At 37.9% G+C, this 16,219-nt stretch overlaps 1 protein-coding gene across 10 annotated transcripts in view; it reads right to left on the bottom strand.

The window, feature by feature from the left end:
* Positions 1-16,219, bottom strand: part of USP45 (ubiquitin specific peptidase 45) — a 56,643-nt gene that overhangs the window by 21,912 nt on the left and 18,512 nt on the right. For 9 of the 10 annotated variants that reach the window (XM_054061368.1, XM_054061372.1, XM_054061366.1 and 6 more), the window contains 3 exons: positions 13,304-13,449; positions 11,961-12,056; positions 9,732-9,862 (listed from right to left, as the gene is read on the bottom strand). In XM_054061368.1, coding sequence (XP_053917343.1) covers positions 9,732-9,862; positions 11,961-12,056; positions 13,304-13,449 — 373 coding nt within the window. Of the gene's footprint in view, positions 1-6,901; positions 7,345-9,731; positions 9,863-11,960; positions 12,057-13,303; positions 13,450-16,219 lie in introns of those variants that run through there. The other variant, XM_054061376.1, reaches the window with a different exon arrangement.

The following is a 16,219-nucleotide window of genomic DNA, read 5'->3' on the forward strand; positions in this document are numbered from 1 at the left end:
TTACTTCCAAAACTTCTCATCTCTAGAAACTAGAAGTCTTAGAAAAAGGTCTACATGCCTTGGAAAACACATATCTGGTATCGTCCTTGTGCCTTCAGCCTACACTGTCCTTCGAGCTGCCCTCCACCGTGGTGTCTGGCCACAGCACCAGCACAGACGAGCCAGCTTGTGAGTCAGCCCAAGGACACGGAAGGGACACTGGCACTGTCTGAGTTTCTACCATTAATGCTTTACTACACAAGACAAACAAAAACCAAAGGCTCCACAGGAAAGGCAGTTCTTGTAAAAAAATGCCACCAGCAGCATCCACGCGCGCCATAAACCAGAAGAAGAAAAGGCTCCGTTTCAGGCTATGGTACCATTTATGCTAGTGATCTTTTAAGTCAACTACACAGGGGTAAACCTGCATCTCAAACACTGCCATTCAAAAACTGCAGATTCCATTTTTTTTCTGCTCATAGCAGCTATACATATTCTACATATAATAATGTGCAGGCACAGATTACAAAGAAATTACAGAATAGACTTGTGAATATGGGATAGATCCTTAAGGTGTTATCCTTACTAATATAACCATAGCTAGAAGGCTTCTCAAAAACTATTTGGATCTCCAGCTTCTTGCAGTCCCAAATGAAACTGTGTAAATATTCACTATTAACATATCTTTAACTCTAACTTACTGGCCAAACCAGATCTGTATTTCCAGGCAAGTTACCCTTTAGATGTTTAATTACAGACTTGGATCAATTAATCTAAAATAGGACTTGGAAAGGTGGGGTTTTTGCATTTCCATTACTGCCACCAAATGCCAGCTATGACTCTCGCTGCATGCTGGTAAGAGCACACACAGCCTTAACCACGTGCACCCTTTCCAAAACCTAGCACAGGAGACAACTGGCTGGAATGTCATCAAACTGACAAAGCAGCCAGGAAAACCAACCACTTACTCCACTACTCAATTTTATTAAATACATTTTGAGCCAGTTCTCATTTTCAGCCTCAGACTGCATGCTCTGCCTGACCAGTGCATTGGGCTGTAATACTCATCAGTATTTTCTCAAGGCACAATAATTTTAGTTGCCTAGCCATGCTCTTCTGCTGTTCTTGCTTCAGAAATTCATGCTCATGGACAGGAGAAATTAAAGGTGATCAGAAAATGCATCACACACGCAACGTGCCTACAACAGTAAAACTTAGAGCTGGGCAAGATGTCGAGATGCCAGGTTAGGGCACAGCAGTCCTGGGCTACAGGCAGTACAGGGATACAAGGGTCTCAGTTTTGAACTGCTTGCAGGAGGCACTTTGGGATGTAACTGGAGAAGGATCTAAGGTGACAAGGCATCTAAGGTCAGTGCTAAAATTAAGCGGAATAAATCCAGACCCGCATAAGCAAAACAACATGTTCACATTTACAAACATTACAGTTTCGCATTTGTACTTCATATCTACTTTTTGACACAAAGTTGACAATATCCCTAGTTAAAAACGATTTAATGATGCTGCCCTACTATAAAATCTGGAATCAGCAGAGCAGGTGATTTTTTTAAGCACTCTTTTTAAAGCCAAATTTTCCCTTGCATGTGCTAGTCAAGCTGTAAAATGAATTTTAAATTTAAATTAAAAAATCAATTAATTCAAACTTGAAAAACTCCTCTTAAAAATTACATGTTTTGGTTTAATTATTAAAATGCAATTTTTTGCTTCCATTAAAATAAAATGTTTACCAATAAAAGAACCAAAACTTTATTTTGGATTCAATAGACCAGTCAATATTCATTAAAAAAAATAAACGACGTGTATCTGCATGCCTATGTTTACATGCATGCACAGTTTCACTTTTCAATTTGATAAAACAGTTTTCTCATTGTTTCTTTCACTGAATGGCCCAGAACTTGAAAGAATCTTTTTTTTTTTTTTAACCCAGATGCCACAATCAGTTCAATTCTGAGAAATCAAATTAGTTAACTACAGTATTATCATTAGTTTTATTTATGAGAAATTTCTTGTTTTCCTGAGATACGGAGAATCAAAAGGCATGTGAAGCCTGTCTCCCCAACATACACACGTTAATAGCTCCAGTGCATAGTGAGAAAAGAAAATTTTGCATTTACACAATCTGGATCCTGTTAGTAATTTTTTTTTTTTGTGGAGGAGACACGACACAGAAGCAGGGCCACTGCAAGAGACATTATCGTAAAAAGGAAGAAACTTACTTGACAAAGAAGCAAGCAAACACTCCACCACTGTTACAGGAGGTTTTTCTATTGTACACACACCTCACAGAGCTAGATCTTCAGAAAAATGCTCTACGTATACTTTTCATGGTTTGCAATATAACCTCCATTGTATGTAACACAATGGCCATTTCAGATGAAAATGATTTTACTAAATGATATTTCAAGGCAAAATAGTTTACCCTTAAGTCCCACACAATTTTATTGGCTTTAATGAAAGGCAGGGGGAATGAATTCAGCCAGGGCAGGTTTTTTGTTTCTTTTAGTCTTTCATTTTACTAGCACATAGTGCATCTATGAGAACAAGATTATTTAGGCTTCCCTGTGCTTGTACTAAACCCTCTTCCAGCCTCACATAAATCTACATGCTTGAATATAAAAGGGAACAAGGATGATTGGAATATAACAGCTACCACTTTAAAAGTGAAGTGCCAGGGAAAGCGACTTGTGAGATGTTGTGTAAGGCTTGCATCATTTACTTTGACTGACAAATGATGTCATTGTTAACACTGCTTAAGATACAGTTAATCTGTCATTCATGTACATAGCATGCTATGTAACGTATATAATTCTAAATATCTGGTGTTCTGTGGGAAAACATTTCATATTCATGCACTTGTTTTGGAGGGGAAAGCACAAAAGAAAACCCAAAAACACAAGAAAAAAGAAGGAGGGAGAGAATTTCACACCACACAATGCATTTACTGGAAACTTCCCACACTTACAAACCGGTATTAGAGGGGAGAAAAAGGAATTAATCCATGTTGATACAGAGAAATCTGACAACTAAAAGATGTGTGCTCTTGTCTCCTTGAAAATATGCTTCAAGCAAGATCCTTGGCAAAAGTGGGGGACTTGAAGATGGTTGGTTGAGTTGACCGCTCACAGATGTGCTGACATATGGAAGCCAGTGCCAATGTGATACAACCTGTTGTACAGTGTCAGCAGGATAATGACAGAACAGGTTGAACTCCTGCTAATGGCCATAAGTGGTGAAGGACAACTGTGACATCTACACGCATACTCCTTATCTAGCCTCTTGTTCCTCATCTGGAGACCAGTTACAATGGCTTGACTGTCAGTTAAAGAAATACTTTTCATGGTGAGGGACTTACCAGAAAGTTTTAATAACAAAAATTACATTTTAATATATTTTTTTGAAAGGAAAAAAAAAAAAAGCAATCCTCTAAGCATTAATATTTTTAATTCTTGGCATATAAATTTGAGGGAAATTAAACTATGCTTCAAAAGCAAAACTGGAATACAATTGCAGTCATTCACTTATACTGAACAAAATTGCTGTACCCTTACTGTCTTTAATAAAAATCCTCTCCAAAATCATCTTTTCAATAATTACTATCTTTGAGCAGAAGATAGCATAATACCTTGCAAAACTTTAGAAGTAAAAAAAATAGGTGCTTGGAAATAGAAAATGGAACACACTCTTTTATTTTTTCCAGTAGTGCAAAATGCAGAGGAAGTCCTTTAATACTGCAGTACACTATAGAGAGGCAAAGAAAAATGTTTACTTAATGTTAGCCTGAGAGAACAAATTCTGTTTATCTGCAGATGAAGACACTTATTTCTCAAGACTGAGGAGTTACCAAGGAAAGGTACAAAAAAAAACATGCAAGGGGCCAGTTTATAAAAGTTACCACAATCCACAGAATTTACCTTTCCCAGTGACTCTATGAAATACTTCTTCACTATCATATAATAGCAAGAATGAAAAGTTTTATTCTTCCTAAACCAATCTTTCTCACTGGTGATCCCAAGTTATATGCAGCACTATGACAGAAAAGAGAGCAAAATCCTACAGCATCATTAATTTCTACATTTAATCTTAGCTCAAACCTGCCACACAGACATAAAGAGTTCCGCTAGCATAAAGTGCTTGGCAAAGCAAAACCCAACCAAACATAGGCTTATCCCCATATGTAACTAACAAATAACACCAGACGTGCCTGTCCCATCTTGATGGCATGGATAGACAGCACTTGGCTCTCCTTTGGATGTTCTGGCCAATTTATTCCATCATTTTTTGGCCCACCTTTCCCCAAAAGAGACAATAAGGCACTATCACTTTCTTGTGACGCACCAGATCTCTGGTACCTGAGCAAAAAAGCACTTGTTTGATGTAGTTCTGAATGGACATAACAGCTGACATGCTGCAACAGAGCAATTTCCCACTTGACCATCAGAGGGAAAATACGGCTTTCAGTACCGAATACTGGAAATACCTGTTTGGGGAAATTTCCTTCTGCCAGCTGGTAGCCAAGAAAGGCCTTTATGCATGAAGTGTTTCATCGCTATAAAAAGTTTTCTTTTTCTATGGAGGTCTAATTCTTCTTTCTTCCTTTAAGTCCTGCTAAGATTTTTCAACAGCACTCTGTGACAGCGAGTTCCATAGGTTAGTCCCATAAAATGTTCTAAACCCCTTTTCTTCATCCCTGGCTCTAAATCTGTTGCCTTTCAGCTTCACAGACAGCTCCTTGAACTTTTATGACGGCAGTTAAATAAGCACAGCTAATTTACCTTCGATAATTTATTGTCTTCTCTTGCTGCTGTGCCTCCTTTTCGTGTCCTCTCCTGCCTAAACTTCCAATATTCAAGTCCCTCTTGATGCGAAGGCTTCCTATTTTAGTTAACTCTCCCTAAAGCTCCAAATCGGCTTCATCTTGTAACACTCTATTCAGGTTAACACGAACATTGCTTCTGAGAATACACCTCCAATGTACCCAGTTATTGGTTTTCTCCTTCATTGTATCTACAAGCATTCCTACACAGTTCACCAACACCACACGCACTGCAAATACTTGTGTAGGCCAAAATGCTGCACAGGTCTTTATCCAGAGAAGATGAACTGCACAGAAAACTCAGGAACAAGTGCAGATGATTCCTGCCAATGCACTCTACTTCTATACACAATTAATATACTTTGCACTCATAAATCTCACACATTCAGCACCGTTAACTCATTCCTAAGGAAACTCTTGCAAAGTTAAGTAAAATGAAGATCTGTAATCTCTCAGCTGCTGCTGCGCAAAGAAGAAAGTTCCACCTCCTCTGTCAAAGAGCTCCTGAACATGATACAGTACCATCAGCGAGGCACACGGAGCCACAACAGAGACCCAAAATAATTCTTCACAACTGATGAAGGAAACATCAACCGTCTGTTCTGCTGCTATGGCCTTTAAATCGTAGAAGTCAAATGGGAAAAACAAGCAAGCTGGAAATCTTTTCTAGAAAGAGATTTTTCTCTACAGTGATATTATTTTGAAAAAAAAGGCTCAAAAATACCCCTAATAAATGAGAAAAATCCCTCTAAATCTTGCATATTACCTCAATTTCTCTTAGCATTTCCTCTCAGAACTGATAAATGCGGAATGCTCCAAGCATTTAGTTTTCCCTCCAGAACTAATGAACAGTCCTAACTGCACATGACCTCCATTCCGTCAGTATCATTCTACTTTCTGCACCTGAGAAAGCAGGATGGATACTCTCTAGGGAGGGCAGATCGATGCATATTTTGTGACCACAAATAAAACCTTTGCTAGGCAAGTATTTTTTCACGCATGTTGACGTGGCAATATAATACCCCTATAAATAATTTTTCAGTGGAGGCTTGAAGCAGCTAAATTCTGTACCTACTTTCTGTGCTCATATGCTGCTACATTTACTGCTACACAAATCTAAGCTTTCTTCCACCAATAAAATTATTCAGTCATAGCAAAGAAAGGAAATAAAATGTATGCCCTTTTAATAAAGCAGTGTTGCATTAGTCACTAAGTCTCCAGATAAGTCAAAAGTCTGCAGTCCTGATATTCAGCATAGTGGAAAACCAACAGAAGGGCCCCGTAGCTATGCTCGCAATCTGTCCTCGCAAAACATCTGACAGCTGCAACACTAACAAAATTAACAGTGGATGAATTAGTACCAGACGCTAAACAGTTGCTATAGAAAGACTCATCCATTTCTTTTCTTCTTCTTCCCTTCTTCAACCTGGCTACCCCACCACTTCATAAAATTAACACTCAGTATCATTTTTTTCTTTTGTTATTTAATTTAAAAAGGCATCACAAAAATACCCTTTCATACAAAAGACTACGAACTTCACACCATGATCTCCCTAGACTCTTAAAGAAGCCATTCACAATCGAAAGGACTGCGTCCAAGTTCTCTTACTGCTTTTAAGCAGCAAACGTGCATCCACTTGCAGAGTTTCTCACTTGCAGGTTTTGGGATCCCACCCAGTGCCATGAGCTCAACAAGCCTGCTCCCTTTCTTTACAGGTTCTCTGCCCACAACAAACTCCATTCCCACGTGTCTTTGCCTGCTCGCTCGCTCCTTCCTTCCTTCCTTCCTTCCTTCCTTCCTTCCTTCCTTCCTTCCTTCCTCAAACTCTTGCATTCTGCAATATCTGAAACAGGCGGAGTCCAAAAGTCCTACAAGGACATCAAATAGAGAAACTCCAGATATTACATTCAGAAGTGCTATTCCAGCACTGAACTGGAAATGAGGACAAGTGTCAGCTGTTAAAATTATACAAGTATCTCTACTATATCTTGCATCAACTGATCCAACATGAAAATATGTCACCATTCAGCTAGAAGATTAAAAAGAAAAAAAACACCCAAACTCATCAATACCAATTTAATCAAAATTTGTATGTGGATTATATATATAATCAAATCGTGTCATCAGGGAAATGTAACCGTCTTTAAAGGATCAGCCTTTTGCTACACATGAGAAAAATGTTACTAGGAAATTGCTGTGTTACATTTTGTGTACCATCACCTGCTGACTGCTTCAGCATTTCAACTGCTCACATTTGTAAGAAGCTTAGTAGGATTTTGAAGTGGCTATACTAAGTATTAAGTAAAATCTATGTTCTGCAGGACCACTCAGTATGTGCGTCCCTGTTTTGCAAGCTATAAGCAAATATCCAAAATAATGGTGAAAACTGGGAAGACAATTCCTGGGTTACTGAGTCCAGCTCTTCATATCACAGACAAGTACATCCCACATTGTCTGCACAATCTGCTTCACAAATTCTTTACTGAAGAAAGACATGGTCATACACTGTAGACTAAGACTGGGACAGCATGATCTGTCACAGGGAGAAAAAAAAAATTAAAAATTGAGGTTGCAACTGAAGTCAGCAAACATTTATGTAAAATACATAAAACCGAAACATTATTACTAGAAGTCCTTCCCCATGCAAGGATGATAACAAGTAGTTAACAGATTTATCTTTCTCTGACATATCTATCTCTGAAACATGGACTTTTTTTTAGTGTAGTTCTTCATTTTACACATTCATCCTGTCATCTCTCAAGGAAAGATACTCTTTGAACTTTACTCGTTAAGTAAAAACAGTAAATGCTAATGCATATGAAGACCACAAGTAATGCATGCCTCTAAAGATTACTCTTATTAACATGACTTCTTGGCAGGATTCAAAAAGCAGCTTATGGAAAATACTGCAGCAACATGGACTTCTTCCTAGCTAGAACTCCTGCAATCATGCCACGTTCTCGCTTTCATTTCAGCTTTGCTAAAGAAAGACAACTTTAGAAGATGAAAAAGGCTTTGTAAAAATGGCATAACAGAACACTGCATTCACATTGATTACGTTAACATAGAGTATATTCAGTTTGCAAAGATAAAGATTTCCCATTCTCCCGCTTCCACCACTGCAGACTGCCAAATTTGCTGAAATTCTCCCTTTCTACTTTCTTGCTTAGGTCACTGTCAATAACAAAATAATTTAAAGATCAAAACCTTCTGTCATATCTGTGGAACCACTTACTGCTCCCGGACACTTAATTTCTTGCTAACAGGACATGGCTGACACTTTTGTCATTGATACCAGAGCTAGCAAAGAATTTACATCTAAGTTGTGTTCTGCAAGGCTAACAAACGTAGGAAGCAGGGAAGAAAGCGAAAGATTGCAGAAGCTGACAGATACATGTCTAAACTTAAAAGTCTGCTGCTCACATGAAAATACATTTCAATTTTACCTGGCAGGTAAAGTATAAGCCCGTCTTAAAGACAGAAACCTCCAACAAGAGAAGAACAACTAGATATCTGTGATTTAATAACAACATATTGTGTGGCCATCACCTGGTAACTGTACAAAAACAAAACCACACATACAGCAGATACAAAATAGCTATCACTTAAAAAATACAATGCCATCTGAAGTACATTCACTATATTATTTTACAATGAGTTTGCTAAGATGGGCTTCGAAATATGTTTAACACCATCTTTTCCCTTCCATCCTTAGAGAGAAAAAAACCCTACTATTCCTATTAATCATTTCCCTTCCATTCCTTAACCAAATTTTGTTCTTATAATCACATTTTTTGACTCAGCCTCAAAACAGGAGGAGAACTAAGGAAACAATACATTTTTCTTCCTTGCAGATAAAGCTAAAGAGAAAACGCTGCTTTTTCACTCAAAATCACTATAGGGACACTGTAGACACATTTCCTTACAGGTCAAAAGAATCAAAAGGTATCCAAGTACAACAGAAAAAAATACATTATTCTCAAAATCCAACTTCAGAAACTTAAAGAAGAAGTAATAGCTTATTTCTTTATCAGAATTAAATTGTCCCTGCTATGGTCTAAAAGCTTTTGTTTCTTTATACCGTATTTTAAACCCATGCTTGCACAGTGAAGCTGCCCTGGAATGCCATGGTAGGAGGCTGCAACTTTCCTTCTAACTCTCTTGCTGCAGAACACTTAAAATTCCATACAATAGTATTGTAGCAAATAAATTAACATGCATTATCAATTACCTTAAATGTGAGATTCAGCTATATCATCCTCTAATTACTCTGCTTCTGCAGCTTCTTTTATTTGTAAAGTCAATATTTAAATCTTTACATCAACTTTTAAACAGGTCTTCTACAGGTGTTTTAAAAAGCAAGATTGTTTGCATTATAATTCAATCACCTACAAAGCACCACTGTGAACGTTTTCCACATCAAGAAACAGGAGTTCCTTTAGGGCTTATAAGCTCTTTGCAGTCTGGAGCCATATGCCTTTTCAGTACTGCTTCAAGTCCTTACTTTTTAATTTTGAACTGATGCCAAGGTCAGACATGTAGCAGAGGTTTCCCATTTAAAGGCTTACCCTTTTTTGTAAAGTACCTACATACACTTTGCAGTATTAACACAGCTTTATGGTAACATACAACAAAACCTGATAGGTAATTCTGTTTTCTTCAGTTTTACCGTGCCTTCTTCTGCTTCCTCATACTCAGTTCAAAGCCCACTGAAAATTAGTGGTTATGGAATTGGCCATACGCTTCATGAAGAGCAGGTAAAAAACCCGATGTGCAACAAGGAGCCCTGCAACTTCAAAATATTGAAGGTGACATTTTCTGGACTGCCTGGTAAAAATCTAATGGCACCTTAGAAAGGACAACAGGCATGGAACATTTAGAAACATATCACTGGAAATTAAAAACAAATACACTACGTACTTTTGACATAGCTGGCTGAACAGCATTTTGGGAGAAAGAGGACCTCTTCCAGCCTCCCTCATGCTGTGAAGGAACAAGAACATCGCTGAAGTCAAGGGTCCTGGGCTGGAGAGATTTACCACCAAAGGATCCTTCAAAGCAAAAGTAAATTGCACATCATACTTCAAAGGTAATGACACATAAGACCTATTTCAAGTTAGTACATTTATGAAAAAGAACAATGTTTTGGCTTTTTATAAGAAATGTTGGTGTCACTACATCATTAAGAGTTGAAGAGAAAGCTTATTATTTAAGCGCTAATAGTTGCAAAACCAAACAATTCTTGTCCAGCAAACTGGTAACCACTAGTTTCAGAAACAGCCATGTCAATGAGCCAGTCTGACTCTCGCAAAAGCAGACTACCTCCTGTATTACCTGCTTTACTATTACTCCCATGTGCATGGAAATTTAATTGGAGAGACAACCCAGGCAACCTCTTCCACGGGCCAACATAAGATGAAACTTAGTGGTATTCTGTCTACTCAGCCTTAGGGAAGGGGTGGTCAGCTTCTCTAACCTGTGAGCTGTGCACCAAAATCTCCACACATTTGACAGGCACAGAACCATACCCTGTTCCTCCAGGAATGAGGCACCCAGAAGGCACTGCCAGTTGCTTTGCAACAGGGGCTGACAGGAGACCTCACAGATCCACCATGGAAGTAGAGGACTGGCACAGGGTGCATCCCACACAGCCCCTCCTGGTGTGAGATTCACCCTAGACAGCAGATCCCAAAGCTGGAAGGAGCCGGCCAGCAAGCCACCTATGCCAGTCTCAGAAGAAGAGATGCTCCTGCACTGCTTACATGCCACGTGCACCTCAGCAACCACAGATCACCAGCTCTCCCCAACACGCTCCCAGTTTCAAACATGACCACAACACTTCTGACTAGCTGGCCTGACTCTCACAAAAAACAGATTACAACTGCCAGACAAACAATTAAAGAGGTTGTCTCGTCCAGAAAGAAGATCCACATGCAACAAAAGCACTATGGATACATACAAATATAGAGTATTTCCATTACATACATTATCAAAAGGTGGAGAAATACCCTTTTACCAAGTGGGAAGCTGGGAGCACCTATATTACTCTTAGTTGGACTACTGCAGCCCTCTAGTCCTGTGTTGACGTACAAAGATCAGAAAAACACAGTCTTTGCTCTGAGACCTTATTTACTTTGTAAGCATTGTCATTAAACAAAAAATAAATCTTTCAACCTTATGGCTGTGCAAGTTTCACATCAAGCATAAGCCAACATACCACTGGCTTTCTAAGCCTCCAGGCACAAACAAGCTCCAGATCTCCCTTGAGGCTCAGGATAACTTGGTGAAACATGCTGCTGCTCAAAACTGCCAATGGAGGTAACAGACAGCAATGAAGTGAATTTCACACTGTTCTTGCCTGGAGAATCTTTTAATACCACCAACAGCAAGGTACAGAAATCTTCATCATTTCAGAGGCATTTGAAACAGAATCCTACCCCTCAGCCCTCACTGCCACCAGAAAGCTCCAGTGAACAGCAGAAAAAGGAAAAAAGAAAAACAGAAGAAAAAAAAAAATCCACTGTAAACTGCTTTCTTTAGCTAGCAGAGGGAAAGTGGTATTATCTTTATTGCCAACAAGATATTATGGAAACCCAAGTCTCTGAGACATGACCGGGAACAGCAGTACATTCTTTTGATAACCACAGGAGTCCCTTTCCTGAATGCCTGCAATGAGCTTGAGGACAAGAAATTTGGTCCTTGCTGAAGTTTTGCTTCTCTCAGTTTAATCCTCTGACCTGTGAAGCACATAATAAATTTTAAAAGCCTTATCAATGAAGGGTGGGGCAGCCTAGAATAAAATATTTCAGGAACACTTTCTATAGCAAAGCATACTATTTCTGGGATTATACATGCATGCAAAAGAAAGGAAATAAGACACAAATATAAGCCAGCTACTCTTTCTTAAGGTCAGGCATTATTTGCTACTTCAACGTCACAAAATGTGAAAGGAAATTAAATTATCATTTCTCCTCCTCCAGGACTGAATAATTAGTTTGGTAAAAGTTCACAGATATCATAAACCAGCTAAACAATTAAAAGGCAAAAGAAACAAGAGAGTAAGAGTGTGTCTGTAACAGAGATGTGCTTTCTCATCCTACAGCTTCTTCCCACATTTCCCCAAATTTGTGTTTCTCACTGTGTACTTACCAACTGGGAGTCTGAATTATAACAGATTTTTAACTTTGTTCCTTTCTCCTTCATCTCACACATCAGTTCATTTAGTATGTGTGTCTGTGCCAAGTTCTTAAAGAAAAAAAATAAGCCAAAGAAATACACACTGATCATTCTACTATAGATTTTCCTTAGTTATAAATTCTAGGCTCAAGGACAAACAAAACATTATTTTATAATGCACAACTGAGGTTTAAATTGGATCACTAGAAAAACAAGGTATTACTCTTAAAAAAGCCAAGATCATTGATCTCAGACTATTTTTTAAATTTTATCTACTGCTGCTTCTGTATTTCCAAAACAGTTTCCTAGTCATAACTTTGTTATTTTTGTTGAACACCAAGAATCTTCTTTTTATTCTTTTTTCAAATGGTGAGGACATTAGTATCAGAAATAATTTATTTTAAACTTTGTAGTCCTTCTCATTGTGCCCCAAAAAGCACAAGGGCTCTGGCACAGTGAAAAGCATAACCTCTCTGAATTTAAGAGAGAAGCTATCTCAACATATTTCAGCTTTGTTTCTTTATTTTGGGCTAACTTTGACTACAGATCCCTTAGATTTCTACAATCCCCTAAGCATGGACAGAGAGAAATTAGCAGTAGTTCTACTCTTTAAAAATTTACTATTTGTTCACTGAGTTTTATAATCACCACCAGAAACACAAGGTAAAGAGTCCCAGTTCAGAACACCTTCCAGGCAGTTTTGTCTCATTTACACATTCCTGTCCGCAGACATACAGATGATAGGCTCAATCTACAAGCAATAGGATGGTCTGCTATAAAATACACTAAGCCTGCTGCCTTTCTGAGGATGCTTGATTAGTTGTACACTCAATATCAATAGAATTCCTCTTATTCTGGTCAGAAAAAAAATCATAATCAATAAAAGTACTTTTATGACTGCATCTATTGCAGGGGCTTAAAATCATCAGAATGCACTGTGCAGACATGTACATTATGCAGAAACTACCACTTTTCACACCCACCAGTATGGTAAATACTGTGCATTACTCATGACTGCCTAATGCTGAACTACAAATAAAACCATATGCTAGAGTACAACCCACACACAAATGCAATGTGTAAACACTTGACATTTTCATTTGTCTCATTACTGTGAAAAACACTACTGATCCAAGAATTTTATTTGTTATAACAGGAAATATTGCTTGGAGAGCAAGGAGTGAAAAGAGTTTGAAAAGGACCTTCAGAAAGCAGAATTAAGATTGGCAACAGTTTCTGAAAACCACAGTTTATACAAATTAAGTATTTCTGATATCTGTGAAGAGAAAGAAAGCTGTGTGATCTTTCCCTCTTACCTGCATCACAGCATTAAAAAAGCATGTATTTCCTAAATTATTTATTCCTTTGACTGGAACAGAGGCACCACTAACAGAATTTTTTCCTTTCAGTATTTCTCTTGTTTCACTGTTTTCTTCACGGAGTCGTATGATTTTTGATGAACCTATAATTAAATTATAGATCAACATTACTACATAATTGCAGAGTTTAATTAGTTCAGTCCCTCCATGGATTACATTTATCCTTTTTAACATATAGGAAAGTTACCTTGATGGTTAGAGTCAGAAGTTACAGACTCCTTTTAACATAGTTTTTTTTTCTTGAAAAAAAAAATAAAAATCAGCAGTTAATGCCCTGGAAAAAAGAATACCCACAACAATTACATATATCCAGCAAAGCTTTCCACAACTACATTGTCCCATAAGGCTGTAACTGCTTCCATTAGCTACGCAATAAAGTAAAACTGGCTCTGTTAGTTTACTAATAATAGGCAGTTTAGATGTACATTCATTACACAGGCTAGAAACACCACACGAAGTCTGCTATTTGGTGCATTTAAAGAGAGGTAACCAAAAGTTACCACCTCAATGCTATAAGTCTTTATCAATTATCACACTTTGTTTGAATTGCCTTGTACAACTCAGTCAAGGGCCAAACTGGAGCTGTTATCAGTTTCCCCAAATGCTACATTTGCTCCTCCACCTCCCTTTGTCACACAACCCAAATGCACAGCATACAACGCTGCTGTTTTAATTTTATACAATAAAAATCTGATGGAACTGCAATGGAATATGCTACCAGTATAACATCCCTGTATTTCCTTATTTCCCTTATTATTTAAATAGATGAGGGGCAGCAAACTTAGACAGTCATTAACTTGTAGCCTAGAGGTAATGGAAAGACTTGGGATAACAATATTTAGCCTCAAATTCTACTAGCAACTTTCATATTGTCATGATTGCAGGACTAAATATGAACATTACTGACATCTGCAGTGTTTTAAATATTGATTAACAATGCATGTCAATGTAAACGAGTTATGGACTTAATAGATGCCAAGAACTGTGATGCTGCAATCTCTGTCTTGACATATGAATTCATATATTTGTTCTAATGAGTTTCACATTGAAGTCTCATTAAAGTGTTCTTGAGAAATAACTAACAGACCTATTTATCTTAATGAAATGATCATGCCAAAAGGTTCTTTTATGTACACTCCTAGGTAGTTTCTTTTAGAAGATGAAAAATATAATTAAATAAAAAAAAAGATATTAAAATATCTGTTCTATCTGGCAACAAGCTTCTGACAGTCTGTCTACACCCTACAGTGCCATCAAGGTATAAGTATTTTTTCAAATTGTATCCAGGTTTGACAAAATGCATTTAGAAGTGCTTTGCTGTTTAGAAACGCTTTTTAAGCGTTCTTGGTAATACTGCTTACACAGCTTAAAAATATTCTCCTTTCCACTGGTGTGGAAAATTAAGACAGTACAAGGGCAAAGTAGGAGATTAAGTTCTCCTTGAAAAAGCAGACAACAAAAGGAAGGATGAACAGCCCAGGAGCTGCTCAGGCCCTAAAACAGTCACAGTTTTAAGGGCTACGTCCAGGAATACCTTTTCTTTGACATGTTAACAAGGGGCACGACACTATGTCTGAAAGTCATCCACCCACACAGAGCTCCAAAAGAATTCTAGCAGAAGAATGGCAGCTCCAAGTGTCTGCAACTCAAAGGCACTGCTCACTCCCAGAAATTTATTAATATAAGTGGAAACTTCTTCTCCTCAGAAAAGTGTGCCATACAAAGAAGTGCTGAGGAAAAGAGATGGTTAAAAAGAAAAAAGGAAAAAAAAAAAAAAGCCAAAATTGTGTAAATAATTTGTGTATTAGTATACCACAGTTGTTGCATTTATCCATCGGCATTCAAAAACATCTGGGACAGCATCTTAAAGTAAACAATGTTCACAAGGCCATCTGGACCAAACTGCAGGCAAAAATTAAAGCATAAGCATATGGAAAAGCAGATTTTTCTCTTCCCTTTAGCAGTACAGGATGACAAATGTCAAACCTAGATCTGTCCACGCTTCACTGTGCTATGCTTTGCAGCACCACCTGGCTCTCCTTGCACAGCCACCAAATATGGACAGCACTGCCACAGCGGACCATATCTGCAGGGCAAACTCAATAAAAGCATTTCACTTCATGGTTAAATGGCAGCTTCACACAAGTAGCAAGGTTCCATTTGTTGAACCTTACATATAAATTATTTAAGGGAGGGAAAACAAAGCCAAAGCATCCAGCTTTGCGATGAGAGCTGGATGAATATGCATTTATAAAACACAATAAATGAGAACCAGACATCCAATTGCCACAAATCTGGATAATTAGTATAGGGCTAAGGAGAAGCAGTAGTAAATTAAGAAAAAGCCTGTATGTTGTTACTTAAGTCTAAGAACCTCCCTTCATTCAGAAGGTTTTAATTACTGCCTCTTGATTCTTTAATAAATTTTGCAAACACAATCCATGTGACGTTTTCCTAGTTTTTTGTATCTGTGAAGAAGTCTTGACAGAAAAGCGTTGCTTTGCCATTACAAACATTATCTGCTGCTTTGCCTATTCCATGCACGTATTTTTAAGGACACAGACAGTGCCAGAGGAGGGACAGCATTTTTTAATTTAACTCCGCTCAGTGTCCCCAGCTCAGTGATAATGACAGACAGGCCTGAAGCAGAATGTTTAGTTGACATGTGAAGAGTTGGTCAGTCTTAATAGAAGATGCTGGTAATGACTGTGATAGCTAATCCTTCTACAGCGTGGGGCTGGAGGGTCCTTTTTTAAGATTAACCCAAGGCTACAGCATGTTATTAATCAAAAGGATAATATGTAATTTTTTAAAGTGAATTATGTTACCCTAAAAAGTAGGCAAAATTTCTTC

This window comes from Cuculus canorus, chromosome 3 (assembly GCF_017976375.1).
Source record: "Cuculus canorus isolate bCucCan1 chromosome 3, bCucCan1.pri, whole genome shotgun sequence".
Lineage (NCBI taxonomy): Eukaryota > Metazoa > Chordata > Aves > Cuculiformes > Cuculidae > Cuculus > Cuculus canorus.